This window comes from Anastrepha obliqua, chromosome 6 (assembly GCF_027943255.1).
Source record: "Anastrepha obliqua isolate idAnaObli1 chromosome 6, idAnaObli1_1.0, whole genome shotgun sequence".
In the NCBI taxonomy this organism is placed as follows: Eukaryota; Metazoa; Arthropoda; class Insecta; order Diptera; family Tephritidae; genus Anastrepha; species Anastrepha obliqua.
The window spans coordinates 80,478,581-80,501,599 of NC_072897.1; the positions used below are offsets into that span (position 1 = coordinate 80,478,581).

Genomic DNA, 23,019 nt, shown 5'->3' on the forward strand with positions numbered 1-23,019 from the left:
AATCAGAACAAGCGACAATGATTTTATCACTTCATTAAAACAATCATTAAACAAAGTGAAGCCTCTTGAAACATCTTTTCACGATTTGCCGTCAGTTTTCATAAATTCAGAGCTGCCGAAAGCAAGATTTGTTTTCGTCCGTATTGGCGGTCATAAAACACCATTACAAGCACTACTCAACGGTCCATTTAAAGTTTTAGAACACAGAGCTAAACACTTTAAAGTAAACATCAGCGGCGAACATAAAATTGTTTCAATTGATCGCCTTAAACCAGCGTTTGTCGAGAACTTAATCGAAACACAGCCAATCAAATCTACAAGATCGGGTCGTCGAATCAAACTTCCTCCTCAATGGTGTAACTAGCCGGGGAGTCTTGACGCAACTCCTGGTAGTAATCTCAACAATCGATTTTTACTTTTAACGAACGATAGCGGTTCATATTGTGCTCCCGTTACTTTTCCCATTACGTTAATTTTTGCATTCCGACAATACTTTCTTTCAGCATTGTAAAAAAGACTAAAGTTCTTAATCAGTTATTAAATTGTGCACTTATGTTTTGGACATTAATAAAAGTTTTGTAATAAAAAAGGAAACGTGTTATCATTTACGCACCAAAGTATATTAACCCTTAACTGGTCCGGTACTCCATGAGTAACATAACTGGTCCGGCGTAGTCTGTGAGACGAGTACGTTTTGAAGCTCAATAATAAAACACAACATAAAGTTATTATTATTTTTTAATAAACATCGATATTATGAACACAAATGAACTATATTTAGTAAAAATACATGCAATTGGGGCAAAGTCTAACAAATTATAAACACAAGAAGGAATAATGTACCACACATCTACAAAAAAAATGCTTATTCTTTCCGAAAATCATAAAAAAGTGAGAACAAGCTAGTTAACTATTTTTTTTTTTAGGAATTGATTTGTAAATCATTATATAACCATAAAACTCATAAAGATATGGAAAGTTGAAGGTGGTTTTGTATCCAGCAAGGCCCAAAGTTCACAAGTTTGAGATACAGTTTTTGCAGATTGGATCTGTGCACCCTAAGCAGACTGGATTCTTGCAATAAACGCATAGGTATTTGGTCATCCTGCGTTTGTTGCTAGGACATATATGGCAAATCTTACGTTTTTGGAGAATAAGATTTGTTTCATCATTAGTTGGTTGTTCTTCTGGAACTATCCTTCTAATCATGGTTCGTATTTCACGTGGTATATTCATCATTGTTATGCGCCGTTTCATATGATCTTCCACCAATTGCATAGCTAGCTGTTTTCCAAAAACATTTTTTTCTTTTATTATTGGATTGTTTTTGTAACACTGATGAAGAATATAAGAAGACACGGAAAAAGATTGTCAATGGCCACCTTCCACTACGACGACTGGATGTACTTTCTGAACACTTTTCGTCAATGGAATCAACTCCTCCTTTATTTTCGTTATAAAAGGTGATTATTTCTGGTTTATTAGTTAATTGGTCAGTGTATTCTCTGTCGTGCATGGAAGATATCAGAATTGTGGCTTTTCCAACTTTTCCAACGTGGGAAATTATTGTGCATTCCTCCCTAAATCCATAGAATGTTGATCCAGCAGCTCTTTTGCGATTGGGTAGGAAGGTCTGTGGTATTTCGGGTTTATTTTTTTTTTAGGGTGCCTACATACGTTAAATTTTTCTTTAGAAGGACGTCCACTAACTGTATTGAAGAATACCAGTTATCAGCTGTTATGTTGCGATTGCTGTTGAAGAGCGGCGTTGCTAGGCGTAATACTGCTTGCGTAGGTTTTAAAAGTTTCTTATCTTCGTCACTGAGACCAAAACCATCCGAGTCCTTTCCGCAATAGATATAAGCATTATAAAGATAGCTGTTTCTCGCGTCTGTTAAGCACTGAATTTTAAGGCCATATTTTGCTGGCTTGTTTGGCATCTACATCTTAAAGCGGCATCTCCCACGGAAACTCACCAGCATTTCGTCTACAGTAGCAGATTGCCCTAATCCATATAAACTTTGGCAATTCTCTATAAAACTTTTAAACACGAAGGATATAGCTGCAGTAGGGTCATCCTTTTTGCGTTCTTCTCTATCTTCTCGATTATCAAATCTTATCGCAGCCAAAAGGACAGCAAATCTTTTCTTACTGAGAACTGCTCTGAATATGTCCCTTCCAGTTCCATCTGTTGCAAATAGGTGGTGTTTTGAAACAGCAGAATATTTTTCACTCATCGAATTTAGCTTTTTGTTAGTGCACTGCATAATATTATATGTTCAAATATATTGTCACTAAAAAGTAAGCCCCAAATAGCTAGCGGATCTGCAGACTCACCAAGCATCCTTGCCTTTGATTTCAGTATGGGAACTTTCATCACAATGTTATCTTTTCGGACTCTAGATGATGGATGAACTTCTGAAGTACACCACCTATACCGATTTTTGCCATATATATATTTCTTTTCACTTTCCGTTGAGTCCACTTCATCACTGTCATTGTCCTCCTCATATTCAGATAATTCCGAGTTGGTGTCATGCTCTGACTCAATATTATAGTCGTCCGACACATCGTCTATATCAGTACCACTATCAGTGTCTTCGTTATTCCATTTAGAGAGAGTTTCTTCATAATCACAATCGCCCAAACGCACCCGTTTATATGGCCCAGCCATAACTCACTATATTTGAAACACGCACTAAAGTAACGTAAAGGGTCCGGCGTAGTCTGACAGACCACCGCGCAAATATAATCGTTCCTAACTTAGAGTATAACTGAACAAAATCGACAGAAATGTGACTATTTTTTAATGACCAATAGGGGAAGGAATAGGCGGAGCGACCCGTATGTAGGTGGTTCCAGTAGCAAATAAACAGGATTTGTTTATATGACGCAGTCTCTCAGACGACGCCGGACCAGTTAAGGGTTAATGAAACTAAATGTTATTGTCATTTTGGGGTAAATTTTGCATATTGAAAGGCTCGAGGGCACACCTTTCCCCTATCCGATTGGCACCAAATTTCACAGAGGTCATTTTTATATAGAATGAAACCAAACTGGAGGGTAGCCCGCGAAAAAATATTGTATATAAAAAAACAGGTCAAATAACTGCCACGCTAATGTGTCAGCCACCCATGTTTGGAGACTTAAAAAGGCTTTATATGGCCTGAAGCAAGCCGGTCGAGAATGGAACCGGAAAGTTACCCAAATATTGCTGAAGATTGGATTCGTAAGGTGCAACTCGGACCCATCGGTCTATATTCGTCGTGGTAATGCGAATGTTAGTGTAATTGGTCTCTACGTAGATGATATGATCTTGGCATGCTCAAACAAGCATGAGATGCGGAGTATAATTGCAGCGTTGAATCAATACATTGAAGCGATCGATCGCGGACAGATATCATTTTATTTGGGGATGGAAGTTGAACGGGATGGTGATCGAGGTGTCATCACTATACATCAGAAGCGATATGTCGAGTAACTTCTTCAACAATGGGGCATGGAAGATTGTAAACCAGCGGCAACTCCATGGGCTCCAGTCACGGTGCTTCATAAATGTGACAAGCAGTGTAGTGACTTGAAGGCGAAGGACTACCAAATTCTTATTGGCGGGCTGATGTATCTGGCTGTCATCTCTCGTCCGAATAACGCCCACATCCGCATACAGAACACTTGCAGGCAGCAAAACACGTTCTTCGATATTTGAAGAAAACCCCTTATGGTAAATTAACTTTTTCTGCTAATTTTGAGAATTTTTTGTGTTTCACAGACGCTGATTGGGGTAGCGACAGCTTGGACAGGAAGTCCTATACAGGTTATTTTGTTACAATAGCTGGTGGAGCAATAGCTTGGGAGTCGCGAAAGCAGTCTGTGGTTGCGTTAAGTTCGATGGAAGTTGAGGAATATACAAGAGGCCCTACATTGATTTTGTGTGACAACCAGAGTGCGCAATTTATGGTGAGAAATCCTATGGTGAAAAATCCTGTCGAAATTCGATACCATTATATACGAGAGAAACATGAATGCGGACAAATTGAGGTCGAGTATGTTCCGACAAATGAGAATGCAGCCGACATACTTACCAAAGCGTTGGGGAAGCAGAAGCATATTGAGAATTGTAACTTAATAAATATTGAAATGTAAACTTGAATTTTTAAATGCTCGGGCTTGGTTTGAAGGGGCGTTTTTTGAATTCTAAATACAACTCTGCAAACAAATCCTGCTCTCTTATACGAACAATTGTACTTCACTTACATGGAACTTTGTACTTGTACAATTATACATTAGATAGTAGGCGATGCCAAAAATGTAAAACGGCACTTATAATAAAAGCGTGAATTACATCGACACGATTTTTTCTTTCTCTGCGCGGAAATACTGCTTAATTTTTTATAATTTGATAAGACAATTAAATACAAGACTACAACTGTTTTAAATAACGGTTTCCTTTGGAAACATATTAGCAAATTTTTAAATATTTTTTAGTTAAATAAATGAAAGAAGAAAAAGGTATCGAATCTTATGACTTTTATGAACATTTACGATGTAATTCTACACTATTAAATGAATATGGAAGACCGATAGAAATAAATATTAATAATCAAGACATTAAAACATTACCATCAAAAAGTTAACTTAATATTAGAGGTCAAATTATTGCCAAAGATAAAGATGGAAAAATATTAGATAAATTTAATGCTGATAAAATAAATTTTGTTAATAATGGGATAATAAATCTTTCTAGTAAAATTACATATTTTAATAATTCAGTTGAAATTAACAAAATTGAAAATTCTGGAATAACAACAACAATTAAAGGATTAGCATCATTTTCTAATGATTTATCATTAAATAATGCTGGTTGGCAAATTGTAAATAAAGGTAGTATTTGTTATAAGAAAGGCTATTTTCTGTTAGCATTCCTTTATGTATATTAATAGGGTTTTTTGATGATTACAAAAATTTCATTTTTAGAATTAATCAAAAATTAGAATTAATAAGATCAAATGATGACACAAATTGTTTAATTATTGATAGTGGTTTAAGTGATCATACTTTTTCTATTGATATTAATCAAGTAATATGGAGAATGCCTCATGTTAAATTTTCGGTTGAAGTCGATCATGAAATTAATAAAAATATTTCAAATAATACAAATTTTCAAATGTATTTTAGGAATTGGAGATATTATTGTACTACTGCGATTCCAGCTGTAAAGACTTATATGTACTTGGAATGTAACATCATCTAGTGCTAAACCTAGATGTTTTCTTATTACATTTCAAACTTTAAGAAATCAGAATAATTATAAAGACTATAGTAAATTTGACCATTGTAATTTAGAAAATGTTGAAATTAAATTAAATACAAATAGATATCCAAACTATGATATGCAACTATCTATTAATCAAAATAAATTTGATACATTATATAATATGTTTCTAGGTTTTAAAAATTCATATTATGGTTCTAGTATAAATAATTTACCAATAGTTAATTATGATACATTTTTAAACGAATATCCAATAATATGCATTGAAGCGTCTAAACAAAATGAGGTAATTAAAGAGGCTGCTATTGATATTAAAATTGAATTTAAATGCACAGAAAATTTACCAGCAAATACAACTCTTCATTGTTTAATTATTAGTGATGATAGTTATTCGTATAATCCATTAACAAATCAAGTAATGCATGTTTGACTTGTTTTTTAAATGTTTTAATATTTTAATTAACTAAAAATTAATTGAAATAAATATGTAATTAATTATATTAATAATTAAAAAATCTATTTAAAATTTGCAAGTTTCTAAACGATTCGCAAAAAAAATATATGGAAGGTCATTTAAAAGTTACCAAATTAGACCATAAAACTAAATTAACTAAAAAATTTTTTAGTCATAAACTAATAAAAAGATTAAATGAATTATTTCCAAATATTATAAGAGCAATTTTTTGTGGACCAAGTAATTGTGGAAAAACAAATGTATTATGAAATATATTATCAAAGATTTATTATTCTGATACAATGATTTGTCCCAAAACTTGCATAAAATGTAAATCGTATTCTGTAATAATATTTGATGATATCTCTACAGAACAGAAAGATAATATTGCCAAATATTTTGCTTATAGTAGACACAATAACATTTCTTGTTTTTATTTATGTCAAACATATTCAAAAATTCCTAAACAACTGATAAGAGATAATGCTAACTCTATAATTTTATTTAAACAAGATAAGACTAATCTAAAGCATATATTTAATCATCATTGTAATGATACTGATTATGATATTTTAAAAAGCATGTGTATTCAATGTTGAAAAGAACAGTTTAGTTTTTTAGTAATAGATAAAGAACAAGAAACTAATGATGGTAGATATAAAAAAATGTTTGAATTTTTGCTTGCAGTATAAAAAAAAGTTTTAGTTTTTATTGAATTAGATTTTTTATTACTTGTTTTTTAATTTTACATAATTTATTAAAAAAATTAATAATAGATTTAAAATTCAAAAAACTTCAATATTCTTACATTAACATTTGAGGTGGACTACTGGCGGTAGTCCACCCTAAATTCTACTTTAAATTTATATTTTAATAAAAAAAAAACACAAATATTGTTGTCCCAATAATTGCTATCTTCTCTTTCTCTTTGTGAACGTCAGCTGTTCGCTTTTACTTCTGGTCGTTTGAGTCGGCCACATTTTCTGCCTTTTTTCTGTCTTCACGTATTAAGGTGAGAAGAACGAAATTCCGCAAACGCTCCTGCTGTGTATTAAAATATGTTCATTGAGTTCGTGTACAATATAATAAATTATTAAAAACCGCGTTATCATTTACGCACCGCTAATTACACAATCGAGCAGGAAGTTTGATTCGACGACCCGATGTTGTAGTTTTCATTGGCTGTGTTTCGATTGCAATAGGTTTAGAATTTGCTGATCGATTGTCTGAGTCGTCGATTAAGTTCTCAACAAACGCTGGTTTGAGACGATCAATTGATACAATTTTATGTTCGCCGTTGATTGCTAATTTAAAGTGTTTAGCTCCGTGTTCTAAAACTTTAAATGGACCGTTGTAGGGTGCTTGTAATGGTGTTTTGTGACCGCCAATTCGAACGAAAACAAACCTTGCTTCCGGCAGCTCTGGGTGTATGAAAACTGACGGCGAATCATGCAAAGATGTGAAAATTCTTCACTGTTTTGTGAAGGTGTTGCATTAAATTTTTAAGAAAACACTTTACTTAGGGAAGCGCGAAATAAAACGAATATTGCCTGTGGAAGCGTAATTAAAAGGAAAAGACCTTGCACGTCCGATTACAATTCAAAAAGTGACTTTATTATACATGTTCTGTCCTTATATTAGGCCTAAAACTAAGATACAAGAAATAGCGGAAATGGAAGAACAGTATGTGGAGAGTTAGAGAGAGTTTGCAAAGTAAGTAGAAATAGGAAGAACGGAAAGTAGGTATAGCTGTAGAAATAGAGTCAATGCTCGGAAGTAAATAGAAACAGGTAAAGAAATAGCGACAGCGAGAAACAGTAAAGTATACTATATACCTACTTATAAATAAAAAATATAAAATAACTTAATATTAAGCTTGAATACAATTTCATTATTTAAATTCAATATTATATTAATTTATTCTATTCTAATTTACGTTACATTATTCTATTAGAATAGTTTGCCAGAATCTGGCTTAACACCGGCCACCTTGAAGGAATCCAACAGCCTTCAATTCTTGTTTTCCACCGGCAGCGCGGCGAGTTTGTGGATAGGGCGTCGTACATCACCCGACCTAGTAGCAATGTCTGCGACTCGAATTTTGCCGTCCGCTCCGGGAATGGTTGCGGTTACTCGACCGAGTACCCAATGCTGCGGTGGTACGTTGTCTTCGTGGACGACGACGAGTTGGCCTGGTTGGACGTTGGGCTGCGGGTGCACCCATTTGTTGCGCTGCTGAAGCTCCAAAAGGTAGCTCTTCGACCACGCGCGCCAAAATTGTTGCTTGAGAGAGCAAACAAGCTGCCATCTCTCTAAGCAGCGGCTGAGGTTGACGGGTACCTTCTCTGGTGGCAAAGCTCGCAAGGGGCAACCGATTAGTAGATGCGCCGGCGTTAGCGCCTCGCCGGCGTTGGGGTCGTTGCTAAGTGGTGCGAGCGGTCGGGAGTTCAGTACCGCTTCTACTTCGACGAGAAGCGTTGCGGTTTCTTCCGCGGTTAACAGCGCGTTGCCTACGGCGCGCACCAGCAGATGTTTGGCCGACTTCACTGCTGCTTCCCACAGGCCGCCGAAGTGGGGTGCCCTCGGAGGTATGAAGGCGAAGATGAATCCTTCGTCGGCGGCGTATTGGAGAATCTCCTTTTTCTGTGCCAGAAAGGCTTCCCGGAGCTCCCTCAGCCTCCTCTCTGCTCCCACAAAGTTCATCGCGTTGTCGCAATATATTTTGGCTGGCATCCCTCGGCGCCCAATGAAACTTTTGAGAGCGAAAATAAATTTATCAGCAGTTAAATCAGTAACAAGTTCTAAATGAACTGCATTTGAAGCGAAACACACGAAAATGTCAATATACATTTTCACGGGAGGGCGACCGCGAATTTTTAAGGCTACGTGAATGGGCCCGCAGTAATCTACCCCACATATTGTGAAGGGCCGTTGACCTTGTAATTTTGGCTTATAACGAAAACAGTGAATGCATTCTCTTACAGTTCGACTACTGGCTTCTCGAGCATTTATCAGCCATATTTTTTCTCGCAGAAGCGCTACCAATGCCTTTGGACCGACATGGTGATTACGAAAATGTAGGAACCGGATGTATGCTTTCACAAAGTGCGAGTCTTTGCGTAATAGCAAAAGGGAACTTAGCATCATAGGGGATTGGCGCGTTTAATAAACGGCCACCTACTCGAATCAATTTAAACGATAATGATGATTCCGAGTGTTCATGCAGAAATGGAGTTAATTTCTGCAAACTTGAGGGAAGTACGTTATTTTTCTATAATTTATTAATTTCATCCCTAAATTCAAAATGTCGAACTATTTCGACAATTTTAAGGAAACTCAATTGTAATTCCTTTGCCGTGGGTATTATTTCAGATTCTGCTTTTCGCTCTCGTATTTTTCGAAGCCATCTGAGTATATAAGCGAAAATCCGAAGCACTTTTCTATGAGATGAGAACCTGTCAGTTATTTCGAGAAGTGGATTTGTTGTGGCATTGATTGCAGTTAACGTAATTGTGTTCTTCTTCTTCTCGAGTGCTTCTTGTTCTGGAGAGAGACTGAGGTTGACATTTTTTGGCCATGTAGCAGGGTCTTCAGGGAACTGTGGACCACTAAACCATGTTGAATTACCCAATTCGTCCACGTTACAACCCCGAGACACTTGATCCGGTGGATTTGATTTTGTGGGCACATGACGCCACGACATATTCTGGGTCCACTCTTGGATCTCGGACACTCTATTTGCGACGAAAGTTTGCAACGACGATGGATGCGTTTTAATCCAATGCAGAACTATTGTATTTCGGAGTCTGTCCAGAAAATTGTTTGTTCTATTGGTCGACTCAACATTGGTGAAGTTCTTGACCACAATTTGGCAAGAAAATGGGCTGCCGAGAGCTCTAAACGCGGAAGATATTTAGTCTTCAACGGAGCTACTCTAGACTTTGAAGTAAGCAGCGTGCATTTCGTATCACTAGCGGATTGACTACGTATATATACGCAGCAGCCATACGGTCTTATTGAAGCGTCGGAAAAGCCATGAATTTGGCAGCTGGCACTCGACTCTGTATTTACATACCGAGGAATGCTAATTGATGGAAGCTGCAACAAATTGGCTTTAAAGTTTTGCCAGCTAGTGTCAAGCCACAATGGAATCGACTCATCCCAGTCTAGCTTTTGAATCCAAATCTCTTGTAATAAGATTTTAGCTTTGGTAACTAGCGGGGCTAATAAACCAAGAGGGTCAAAGAGGCGAGCGGAAACTGATAAAATATTACGTTTAGTTGCTCGCAGCTCGCTAAAATTATCTTCCAGAATGAAGCGAAAAATGTCATCTTCCGGCTGTCAGTGGATTCCCAGCGTTTTGGTGGAGTCGGTATCGCTGAGCTGCAATAATTTTTGGAGACTCTTACTATCCGATGAGCTTGTATGATTGGAAAACCACTTTGCTAATTTCAGGCCTGCCGATTCTAAAATTGTATTTACTTCCTGTTGTATCTGGGTGAGGCTTTCTATACTGTCGGATCCTGTAAATAGGTCGTCGACGTAAAAGTCATTCCGAATGACTTTGGAACCGTGTGGATATTTGCTTTATTTTTGTCGCTTAGCATTTGCAGACACCGTGTGGCGAGAAATGGAGCAGGCGCTGCGCCGTATGTTACGGTGTTTAGTCGAAAAATTTGCAAATGATCCGATGGATCCTGTCTCCACACTATGAGCTGGAAGTTCCTGTCGTCTTCGTGCACCAATATTTGACGATACATCTTCGTGATGTCGGCAGTCATGGCATATTTGTGCAATCGGAAACGAAGGAGGGTCGAAAAAAGCTCCTCTTGAACGATCGGTCCGACCATCAAGGTTTCATTCAACGCAACTTGTGTTGATGTGCGACTCGAAGCATCAAAAACTACGCGCAACTTGGTAGTTGTGCTCTGCGGTCTTAACACACACTGGTGCGGAATGAAATAGTGCGGCTCACTCGGGAGTCGATTATTTGTTGGACTCATATGCCCCAATTCGAAATACTCTTGCATGAAGTCCAGGTACATTTTACGAAGTACTGGATCTTTCAGCGTCCTTCTCTCCAGCGCCTGAAACCGCCGAGCTGCGGCTTCATACGAATGACCGAGTAATTTACGGTCGGTTTTGAAAGGCAGTCTGACTTGAAGCCTTCCACATGGTAAAACCTGTGTGGTTTTCAAAAAAAATTCCTCACATTTTGCGTGCTCTGGAGTAAGTCATGTGGAATTTACTTGTGCAGGTATTTCTTCCAATTCCCAGAATTTTCGGATTGTAGTATCAATGCTAGCAACGCTTTCTTCAAATTGACATAATGTGCTACTTACTTGGGCACTGGAGCTATTATTTGTGGCATACTTGCCTGAAATTATCCAGCCTAGCACTGTGTTTTACAGCGTTGGCTGCCTTGGGCTGGTTCTGATCTGACTCACCGATAACAGATCAAAGAATATTTCAGCTCCTAAAAGTATGTCTATTTTCTGACATTTGTAGAAACTTGGGTCTGCTTGTTCAATATTTTGTGGGATTTTCCAGCCATTTGAGTTTGCAGTCCGATCTGGGGGATTGACTGATATCGAACGCATTACCCAGAAGTCCGCCGAAAACTCAAAGTTGTTGATCCTCGATTTTATATAGGTTTTTAGTTTGCCTAGGACCTTTTCATTTGAATTGCCAATTCCAACTATATTAAGAGCGAATTTTTCTTTTCGGATTCGCAATTTTTGCATAAGCTCTTCGGTCATAAAGTTGACTTGAGAACCGGAGTCAAGTAGAGCCCGCGCTTGCACGTTAACACCGGAGCTGGCCTTTACATTAACTACGGCTGTAGCTAACATGACTCGGTCAGGCAGGCTGCTAATATGCATGGCCTGTGACGTAGAAGGTTGCGGCTCGGACTCAAAGGAGATCGGATATTGATGCAACATGGTGTGATGCGAACGGTTGCATACACCACACCGATCTGCTTTGCATTTTGAGACCGTATAACCCTTGTGCAAGCAATTTATGCACAGGGAAATAGATTTTGCTAATTCAAATCTTTTAAGTGCAGTAAGCGCTTCGAATTTTAGACAAGCTATTAAATAATGGTCCTTAGAGCCACAGTGAAGGCAAGTCGGCAGTTTGGAATTCGTCGCGATAAATGTTGTTTTTGAGGGTCGCAGTTGTTGATTTATTGTTTCATGCCGCGTATCTTCATTGTTTGGCCTTTGTTGGGATGAGGAAGCTTCTTCAGCTGATAAATGCTGGTATCTCTTGTTTAGCATAGCTTCACACTCAGCCCAAAGCGGCAGCTTATCATAGTCAGGTTGCTCCTCCCACTTTGACCGAGTAGTGGGATCAACCTTCGAAATGACTATGTGAATGAACATCGCATTTGAAATAAGTTTATCGTCACCCAGCGATAAGAGGGAGTCATATACTGCAGACACTGTATCAATCATTGATCGCAAAGACGACGCAGAAGGCCTTTGGATTTTTGACAATTCAAAAAGTTTAGACACTGTATTAAAGAATATCAGGCATTTATTGTCATACACCTTTCTCAAACTTGCCAACGCCTTTGGATAATTTTCTTCCGACATTTGGAAGGACTTCACTGTGCCTAAGGCTTCACCGGATAGACATGATACTAACTGATTAAATTTTTCAATATCCGGGATTGTGGGATCATTGTGCACGAAACTCTCAAACAGACTCATAAAGTTTTTAAACTCGGAATATTCTCCTTTGAACGTAGGTAACGACATTTTTGGTAGTCGCGAGCTGTGAGGTGCAGTAAAAGATGTTTCGGCAATTGACGATTTATTTCTCGCCAGAATGGACTTTATAATGGACTTTGTTTCTGCAATTAAGTCCTCTAACTCTCCACGGGCAATGTCTTCTTCGTCGATTTCCTCAATTTTGGACTGATATTTCATGAGTTTTTCGCTGTGGGAGTTCAATATGTCGAGTCGGGACTCCAATTCGATTGGATCTAGCGACATGGTCTTTTCAAGGAGACCAGTTTTTATGCGCACTATGCTGGTTTTTGCAACAGTTCTCTGGCGCTTTAAAGACTTTAAGTCCATCATCTCCTTACTTGGAGAGAGACTTGAAATATCCGACTTTGGTTTACTCATGTTTTGAGATTAAAGTTCGCTGCTTTAGCCTGTGGCTTTTGTAAAATGAAAACGGTTCTGGAAGCTTGTCAGCACGAAAACGAAAGGGATAAATACTGAAATATATAATAGCTGAAACTTGACCAGAACCAACGAAAATGAGACGAAAATAAGCAGCGAACAGTTGAGTCTTTGCTCAAACAAAATTTGTATTTTCGAAAAAAAATTTTTTTTTTTGAAAATATTGTGGCTGATTAACAAACCGCAATTTCGTTTGATTTTTTGAAAAAATCCCGAAAATAAACCGAAAAATAGTACTCGCAAATTATTTGGCGACAAACAAGTTCCTCTACCTCGGGGCCCACTGTATCCTTCACTTCATAGGCAGTATATGTATATGTATATAGATATGTATATATATAAGTATATAAGTTTATTTGCATATAAGAAGTGGATACACGAGATGCCAATAATTGAAGCCCTTGTACTGTGAGACGATTATTAGCAACTGTAATAATCTCGGTCAATCACAAAGCCAATTTCTAGCTTCAATTTTTCGCACTCAATACCTGTTTTTCGTGGACTGGTTTGTTTCGAGCTTCAACTTCCCTTTGGCAGGCCACGCAGTTGCAGGTCATTCCTCCCTCGATGTCCTATGTAACGGTGGATTATTTCTCGAACTATTATTTAATTCTGTAATTATTTTTTCACTTTCGCACTAAAGTCCCTGCTCGGGTGCCATGAAAATTCTTCACTGTTTTGTGAAGGTGTTGTATTAAATTTTTAAGAAAACACTTTACTTAGGGAAACGCGAAATAAAACGAATATTGCCTGTGGAAGCGTAATTAAAAGGAAAAGACCGTGCACGTCCGATTACAATTCAAAAAGTGACTTTATTATACATGTTCTGTCCTTATATTAGGCCTAAAACTAAGATACAAGAAATAGCGGAAATGGAAAAACAGTATGTGGAGAGTTAGAGAGAGTTTGCAGTTAAGTAAATAGAAATAGGAAGAACGGAAAGTAGGTATAGCTGTAGAAATAGAGTCAATGCTCGGAAGTAAATAGAAACAGGTAAAGAAATAGCGACAGCGAGAAACAGTAAAGTATACTATATACCTACTTATAAATAAAAAATAAAAAATAACTTAATATTAAGCTTGAATACAATTTCATTATTTAAATTCAATATTATATTAATTTATTCTATTCTTATTTACGTTACATTATTCTATTAGAATAGTTTGCCAGAATCTGGCTTAACAAGATGTCTCATGAGGCTTCACTTTGTTTAACGATTGTTTGAATGAAGTGATGAAGTCATTGTCGCTCGTTCTTATGATAGGGTCGTTGAAAAATTGCCCTGGCAATGTGAGTGTTTTCCCTAAAACAAGTTCGGCTGGAGATGCATTGAGATCGTCCTTGACAACTGAGCGTAACCCTAGCAAAATAAGAGGTAACCCAATCGCAGTTTATTAACTTTGCTTTTAACGCAGCTTTCAGCGAACGATGCCATCGTTCAATTATTCCATTAGCTTTTGGATTGTAAGGCGTCGTTCTGAGATGCTTCACTCCGAGCGTCGAATTTAATTCCTTGAATAGAACGGATTCAAATTGACGACCTTGGTCCGTTGTAATGCGCCTAGGTACGCCAAAGCGAGAGATCCACCCTGATAACAAAGCGTTCGCAACCGTTTCGGCAGAAATGTTCGCGATGGGAAACGCCTCAGGCCAGCGGGTTGCCCTATCGATGCAGGTCGGTAAGTATGTAAACCTTTTAGATTCGGGTAGTGGCCCCACAAGAGCGATGTTGATGTGCTCAAAGCGATCACATCTGGTGTCGTAATGTTCGATAGGTGATCGTGTGTGGCGATGAATTTTCGCTTTCTGACATGCCAGGCAATGACGCACAAACTGTTTGCAATCTCGTCGCATGTTGTCCCACACAAATCGTTGTTGAACTAGCTTCGTTGTAGCTCGCACCCCTGGGTGAGTTAAGCTGAGGAGTTTGCCTATAATGAGATTTCGAAATTTGTTAGGAACAAAAGGGCGGATACGGTTATCAGAAATATCGCATGTTAGTTAGGTATTGGTGCCAGGAACTGTGATTCGACTAAGTTCAATACTCGTATTGTTGTCGTTGTTGCGCAGTGAGTTGAGAGATTTGTCGTTTTGTTGTTCGACAGCCATTTCTTCAAAATGTATGCCTTTCAGTTCAATAGAGTCGATTCTTGACAGCATATCCGGAACTATGCTGTTCTTTCCTGGAACGTAGCGAATGTTAGTTGTGAATTCGCTGATGTAACTTAATTGCGCTGCACGACGTGGAATAATTTTTTCGCTGAATTTAGTGAATGCAAATGACAGTGGCTTGTGATCGCAGTAAACTTCAAAGTCGCGCCCGTGTAGTAAGTGCTCGAAATATTTTATTGAACGATAAATCGCCAGCAATATCCCTGTTGGATAGCGGGATTCGGTGCCACTGAGCCGTTTTAAAAAAAATCCAAGCGGTTTGCAAATATTATTTTCGACTTGATGGACAACCCCTCCAATAGCCGTTGAACTCGCGTCCGTTGCCAGAATTAGCTTAGCGTTTGGAGCTGGGTGAACTAATAATGAAGCATTTGCTAACTGCTTTTTGTATTGTTTCAATGCCTGTCTTGCATCGTCAGTCCACAATAAAGGTGTTTTATCGTTTTTTTTATTATTCTTAATTAAAACTTGTAATCGTTGTTGCGTTTCAGCGGCACTTCTAATAAAACGACGGTAGAAATTAATCGTTAACATGAATCGCTTTAACTCCTTCGCGACAGTCGGTTCGTTAAAAGACAATATTCGTTTCACCTTTTCAGGTAGCGGTTTAACACCTTCAGCTGTGACTTCATGACCCAAAAATGTTATTTTTCTAGCAGCAAATATGCATTTTTCAACGTTAGTCCTTAGTCCAAAATCACACAAGCGCTTGAACACGTTTCGAATGTGTTCGACGTGCTGTTCATAAGATTCGGATACGATAAAAATGTCGTCTATGTACGCGAAAGCAAAGTCAACTCCCCGTAACACTTCGTCAATTAATAGTTGAAACGTTTGTGACGCATTTCGCAGTCCGAATGACATAAAAACATACTCGAATAATCCAAATGGGGTGATGATGGCCGTTTTTGGAATATGAGACTCTTCGATTGGGACTTGGTGATAAGCTTTTCATAAGTCGATGCGGCTAAAGATATGCTTTCCCTGCAGGATATTTGCAAAATCTTGGAGGTGAGGAATCGGATATTTATCCGGCTTTGTACGTGAATTCAACTGCCGATAGTCACCGCATGGACGTCAGTCTCTATTAGTTTTTGGTGCCATATGCAGCGGCGAAGCGTAGTTGGACTTTGAGGGTCTGCAGATACCAAGTCGAAGCAGTTCGTTGAACTCAACTGTTTGGCAATCTTTAGTTTTTGTATTGATAATCGTCTTGCTTTTGCTGTGACCGGTGGTCCCGTAGTTTCAATGAAGTCCGTTACATTCGCCCGTTCTTTAACACGCAACGAGTGTTTATCGTCAAGTAATTCTTTAAACTCAGATAAAAGAAACGAAAATTTGTTAGTCACATCGATGGTACTTACCTGTGGTGAGATCGAAGTAACTATATACTTCATCTTTGGACGACACTCCAGTCAATGGATCGATTACCCGTTTACGTTTGATGTCTACAAGCAAACCATATTCGTTTAAAAAATATGCACCGATTATTGATGTTGAGCAATCTGCTATCGTGAAATTCCATGGAAATTCGCGTCTCAATCCCAGGCATACGCTCAGCAAACGTTTACCATATGTTTGTATCGGCGACCCGTTAGCGGCGTAGTATAGTGCATACTCTTTTGTGTTGCTTTTGTTGTAGCTGCTGCGTATGAGTTCCTTCATACTGTGGGTTGGTTTCAGTATTAAGTGATCAGCACCTGAGTCGATTAGGAAGTTATGCTCCGATAGTATATCGATAGTATATCGTGTATAAACAGGCGCTTTGAAGACGTGCATGGTGTCGGCGCCTGAGTTGACACCGCACGAATTAGTTTTTTAACTGTAAGTTGAATGAGCACGGTGAACGACACTTTTTGGCACGATCTCCTAATTTTTGGTGATACCAACACAAATCATTGTCGTCGTTTCTTCCTTTTCCGTTTCGATTGTTACTGGAAGAACGGCCACGCTGTCGACGTGGTGTTGTTTCTCGACGTGTCGGACGGTTCTGAGTTTCGATTGCATTGAGTCGTGAGCATAATTTCTCCAATTCAATTTGTATTGCTTCCAGCGTCCTTTCCAACGGAGGAGCTTTTTCCGCGCTGGATATATACACTCTGTCGGAAACTTCCCACATTCGGTCGGCGATTTGGGCTAAATCGTCTAATCTATCTTTTGATGCGGCCAGGACTGATCTCGTGGTTTGCGGCAATTTTTTTAACCACAAGTTCTTGATGAAGTCGTCTCGAACATCTTTGGGAGCGAGTGACTTTATTTTATGTACTGCCTGAGAAGGCTTCATATCACCTAGCGGCTCGTTTGAAATTAACTTCTCAAATTTAATAGTCGCAGACTCGGAGTAAATTGAAATAAGTTGCTGCTTCAATTTTTCATACTTTTTTGGCTTGCAGTGGATGGGTTGATCTGCTCTGCTGATTGTTGCGCGCTGATAGCCAATGCCTCGCTTAGTTGAACTTTAAGCGCTTCAATCTCTTTTGAAAGCTCCTCATTTTTAGGCATCTTTTTGTCATTCACGACCAACTAACGTATTTTAGATTAAATGTTCTGATGCGGGGTCACAAATTTTTGGTGCGTAAATGATAACGCGGTTTTTATTAATTTATTATATTGTACACGAACTCGTGAAGACAGAAAAAAGGCAGAAAATGTGGCGGACTCAAACGACCGGAAGTAAAAGCGAACAGCTGACGTTCACAAAGAGAAAGAGAAGATAGAAATTATTGGGAGTTGCCACAGTACCATAAGATTTTTTATTATTTGTTTTTTATATTTTTCTAATATTCTTTTTTCGACTTCATTATGTATTGTTTTATCACTCAAATTAGTTTTTTCTAAAAATTTTAAAGAATATTTCATATTTGTAAAATTTATTCTTCTAATCCAACAACATATTTATTAAGAGATTTAAACCAACATTAAGTAAATTTTATAAATTTGAACTTCAGAGAGTTCAAATTTGAAGTTTCCTACGAAAACTTATAAAGAAGAATTACAAAAAACTATTCAATAAATTTAAACATTTCATTTTTTGGTCTGCGCGGACGAATGCTTATCTTGCAGTTTGTGACTCATATCTACTCTCTCAATGGCATAAAACTTATTCTATTTATACAGGGTAGCTGATGAATTTTGCTACATTAAGAAACTCAAATAACTTTTTTTTTAGTGGATAGAATTCATTTATTTTTTTTTTCAAGTTGAAGGTCATTAAATTTTATTAAATGTAGCTTAACTAGTTTTAAAAATAATTGAATTTAAATGCCCCCCATGCTCGTTGACACAAGTGCGGCATCTTAGTAAAAAGTTGTTCATTGCTGCTTTGAGAGTTGCGACAGGAATAGCCGCAATTGTGGCCCGAATGGATTGTTTTAGTTCATCCAAATTTGTTGGCTTTGTTTCATAAACTTCTTGTTTACATAAACCCCACAAGAAAAAGTCAGGTGCAGTAAGGTCAGGCGACCTGGGGGCCAACGAAATTCGGAGTTTCTTGAAATCAGTTTATTGGGAAATTTTCGTCGCAACTCTGTCATAACAGTCTGGGCTATGTGAGACGTTGCCCCATCTTGTTAAAACCACACAGAGTTGAAAGGAATTCTCCTTCGGCGTAGTTCTGGATAGAAAAATTCTTTCAGCATTTTCAAATAACGACCTCCAGTAACCGTAACGGTGTGACCATTTTCTTCAAAAAAATAAGGCCCGACAATACAGCGTGAAGAAACCGCACACCACACTGTCACGCGAAGAGGATGCAATTCCGTCTCGTGGAGTATCTGTGGGTTAGAAGTACTCCATATTCGACAATTTTGTTTGTTCACATTGCCGTTTAAATCGAAATGGGCCTCATCAGACATGAAAAGGCAGTATAACATGTTTTGGTCTTCTTCCACCATTTGCAGGATCTTCTGGCAAAATTCCAAGCGAATCGGCAAGTCTGCTGCATTCAGTTTGTTAACCATTTGAATTTTTTAGGGAAATAAGTCTAAATCTTTGAGCATTATTGTTTGCAAAGACTGTCGGCTGACACCAAGTTGAGCAGATAAGCTTCTTGTTGAAACCCTTGGATTGCTTTGTATAGCTGCAGCTACAGCAGCGATCGTTTCTTCCGTCCGAACTGGTGGGTTTCGATGATAAGGCCTTCTTGCGACTGTTCCTTGCTCAGCAAAACTATTCACCAGTCTCATTATGGTCCATCTGCTCGGGGGATCGCCGCCAAACATCCGCCTGTACTCTCTCTGTACCAAAACTACGGACTCCAGTGCGTGATAGCGGCGGACTATCCAAATTCTTGTTTGCGTATCCCAGTTATCCATTTTAATAAATTTTAAAGATCAATCTGCGAATTAAAACAAAAATGGAACAGATAACTTAAAAAGAAAAAAAGTTATTCAATTTTTTTTTGGTAGCGGCTTTCATCAGCCACCCTGTAGTTTGTGAGCAGTGTTGATAAGATCAACTGCTTCCGAAAGAAACATGCTCTCTTTGTGAACGATTTCAACAGAGTCAATATATGTGCTGTTTAGAAGAGTTTGTTAAGCGAACCCCCTTGGGTTTGGGCCGCTGTAACTGAAGATGATCACTGTCCAATCGTTTTCATCGAGCCTAGGTCAAGGCGAAATATTATCGGGAAAGTATTCTGGAGGTTGCTTTGAAGCCGTGGGCAGACAAACATGAAGAATACAGAATAATAATAATTAAGTTTAACTTTTTTGTTTCAGATGTCCTGGAAATCCAAAATCTTGTTGACAAGCCACCTATTTTTTTAAGACGCTTACTTTGGTGCCACACTACTACAAAAAAATATTTATGTAAAAAAAGAAATGTTTCTCTATACTATTTGATATCAATATAACATCTTCTTCTTCTTCTTAATTGACGCGATAACCGCTTACGCGATTTTGGCTGAGTTTAACAAAGCGCACCAGTCGTTTCTTTATCGTGCTAACGGTGCCAGTTGGACACACCAAGTGAAGCCAAGTCCTTCACCACCTGATCTTTCCAATGGAGAGGAGACCTTCCTCTTACTCTGCTCCACTTGCTGGTACCGTATCGAATACTTTCAAAGCCGGATCATTTGAATCCATTTGGACGATATGACCAAGTCAACGTAGCCGCTGGATCTTTATTTGCTGCGCTATGCTTATGTCGTCGTAAAGCTCATACAGCTCATCGTTACATCGCCTGCGACATTCGCCTATGCCATCGTGCAAAGGTCCAAAAATCTAACGCAGAATCCTTCTCTCAAACATTCCAACCGTCGCTTTATCGGATGTTGTCATCGTCTAAGCTTTTGGGCCATACGTTAGGACGGGCATGATGAGAGCCTTGTAGAGAGTTAGTTTTGTTCGTCGAGAGAGGACTTTACCGCACAGTTGCCTACTTAGTCCAAAGTAGCACTTGTTGGCAAGAGAGATTCTACGTTGGATTTCAAGGCTGACGTTGTTATCGGTGTTAATGCTGGTTCCTAAACAAACGAAGTCCTTTACAACCTCGAAATTATAACTGTCAACAGTAACGTGGGTGCCGATACGCGAGTGCGCCGACTGTTTGTTTGATGACAGGAGGTGCCTCGTTTTGTCCCCGACCTCGGAGATGTCCTTCCCGATTCGGACGGCGCTGCTGGTGTTGAGCAACGTCACCTTCCAAAGCCATATTAGTTTTGTGGCGATACCAAATTCGATTTTTCTTTCATGGGTATTTTCCAAGATTTGGCGTATTGTGAATATTTGGTCGATGGTAGACTTTCCAGGTCAGATCTAAAGCCACACTGATAAGGTCCAATAAGTTGGTTGACGGTGGGCTTTAGCCTTTCACACCACATGCTCGCTAGAACCTTATAGGCGATATTAAGAAGACTAATCCCGCGGTAATTGCCACAGATTGCAGGATCAACTTTCTTATGGATTGGGCAGAGCACACTTAAATTCCAATCGGCAGCCATGCTGGAGGCATAGGAGCTGATTCATGCACCTTATCAGCTCCCCGCCGCCATGTTTGAATAGCTCAACCGGCAGTCCGTCGGCGCCCGCGGCTTTGTTGTTCCTATAGGAAAACGCCCCGGTCTTAAAACCTTCTGTAAGCCGCCGAACTTTCTGGTAGAACTGTTCCTATTGGCCAGCATCTCAAGTTCCTCGCACTCACGTATGTCGGTCTTTCGTTTCTTCTTTCGGAAAATACGCCTCTCTTCCTTTCTTAGCTCTCTGTAGTGATCCCACATGGCTCGCGATGCACCCGATCGCAGCCTGGCTCTATAGGCGGCATCCTTTCTTTCGGTGGCAGCATGACATTCCTCGTCGTACCAACTGTCTTTCGGGCTCACTGGAATCCGATTGCTTCTTCGGCGGCGGTTCGTAGGGAACGAGAAATGTTACTCCATTGCTCGTGCATGCCGGTTTGTTGGGGAGTACTCTCTGAGCGCAGGAGTGGGAGTCGAGTGGCGAATCTTCTGGCTATTTGCTGTGATTGCAGCTTTTCAATGTCGAACATTCTTTGCGTAGGTAGATGTATGCTTTTTGCTGCACAGAGGCGTGTGCAGCAAAAAGGGTGATACAAGGTTATGATCCGAGTCGATGTTGGGTCCTCGGATCGTACTTACATCTAATACACTAGAAGCGGGTCTTCCATCTATCACAACATGATCGATCTGGTTTCGCGTTTTTCGATCAGGGGACAGCCAGGAAGCTTGGTGTATCTTTCTTTGCTGGAATCTGGTGCTGCAGACTACCATGTTTCGGGCCGCGGTGAAGTCGATCAGCCTCTGTCCGTTACCGGATGTTTCGTTGTGCAGGCTGAATTTTCCGACTGTGGGAGCAAAAACTCCCTCCTTGCCCACCCTGGCGTTGAAGTCGCCAAGCACGATTTTTGTGTCGTGGCGGGGGCAGTGCTCATACGAACGCTCCAAGCGCTCATAGAAGGAATCTTTGGTCGCATCGTCCTTCTCTTCCGTCGGGGCGTGGGCGCAAATTAGCGATATGTTAAAAAAACGTGCTTTGATGCGGATTATTGCGAGACGCTCGTCCACCGGAGTGAACGACAGTACTTGGCGACGAAGTCTCTCTCCCACAACAAATCCGACACCGAATTTGCGCTCCTTTACATGGCAGCTGTAGTAGACGTGGTAAGGTCCTATGTTTTTCTTGCCTTGTCCCGTCCATCGCATTTCTTGAATGGCAGTGATACAGCCTTTACTCTCACGAGGACATCAACCAGCCGGGCAGAGGCACCTTCCCCATTAAGGGACTGGACATTCCAGGTGCCTGCCCTCAAATCGTAGTCCTTAGTTCATTGTCAGGGGTCGTCATCAGTAAAGGTAGTTCTCATCCGAGGCTTTGTTGCTGTTTTCATTGGGGGCTTTTTAAGTGGCAGGACCCAAACTCAGCGCACAACCAGCTATTCTGGAATGCTTCGCCTTCTCACGTGTGCTCACTCCCGAACGGGTGTTCGGAAGCTACCCAGAGGATATGTGGGCTAATCCCGGGCGTTGTGATTTGCTTGAACCATATGCAGAAGAATAGTCCAGGCCACCCCCAAGTGAATGGCGATCAGTAACTTTCCCCACTTGCGTGGACTTCTACATATGGAACCATCCTCCATGCAATATAAAATCTATATACTGTAAAATCAACACGATCACATTATATTTTCTTTAAAAAAAAATTCTTAAAAAATATCTATAAAAATGAGTATTTGACCTGACTACAACCTTAATATGGTTTAATATCAAGCAAGGGACTGTAATAAATGTCTTATTATTCATATTTAGAATGAAATGTAACCTGTTACCCAAATATTTATCAGCTCAACTAATATAGTATATGTGGGAGAAGTGCAATTGTATATTTTAAGGAACAACGAGGATTTTAAATACGTACATATGTTACAGAACTAGTAAATCACAAAATACTGTATTATATAAATTATTACTT

The 23,019-nt window shown here is 39.3% G+C and overlaps 1 protein-coding gene across 1 annotated transcript; it reads right to left on the bottom strand.

Annotated features, from left to right (window-relative positions):
* Positions 1-11,131: 11,131 nt before the first annotated feature.
* On the bottom strand, positions 11,132-12,862 carry LOC129250814 (uncharacterized). Its single transcript, XM_054890398.1, has one exon. The coding sequence runs from the start codon at positions 12,860-12,862 to the stop codon at positions 11,132-11,134; it is 1,731 nt and encodes a 576-aa protein (XP_054746373.1).
* Between the last annotated feature and the right edge of the window lie 10,157 nt (positions 12,863-23,019).

Coding starts and splice junctions, on each gene's coding strand:
- LOC129250814 (XM_054890398.1), bottom strand. CDS start 12,862: ATGAGTAAACCAAAGTCGGATATTTCAAGTCTCTCTCCAAGTAAGGAG.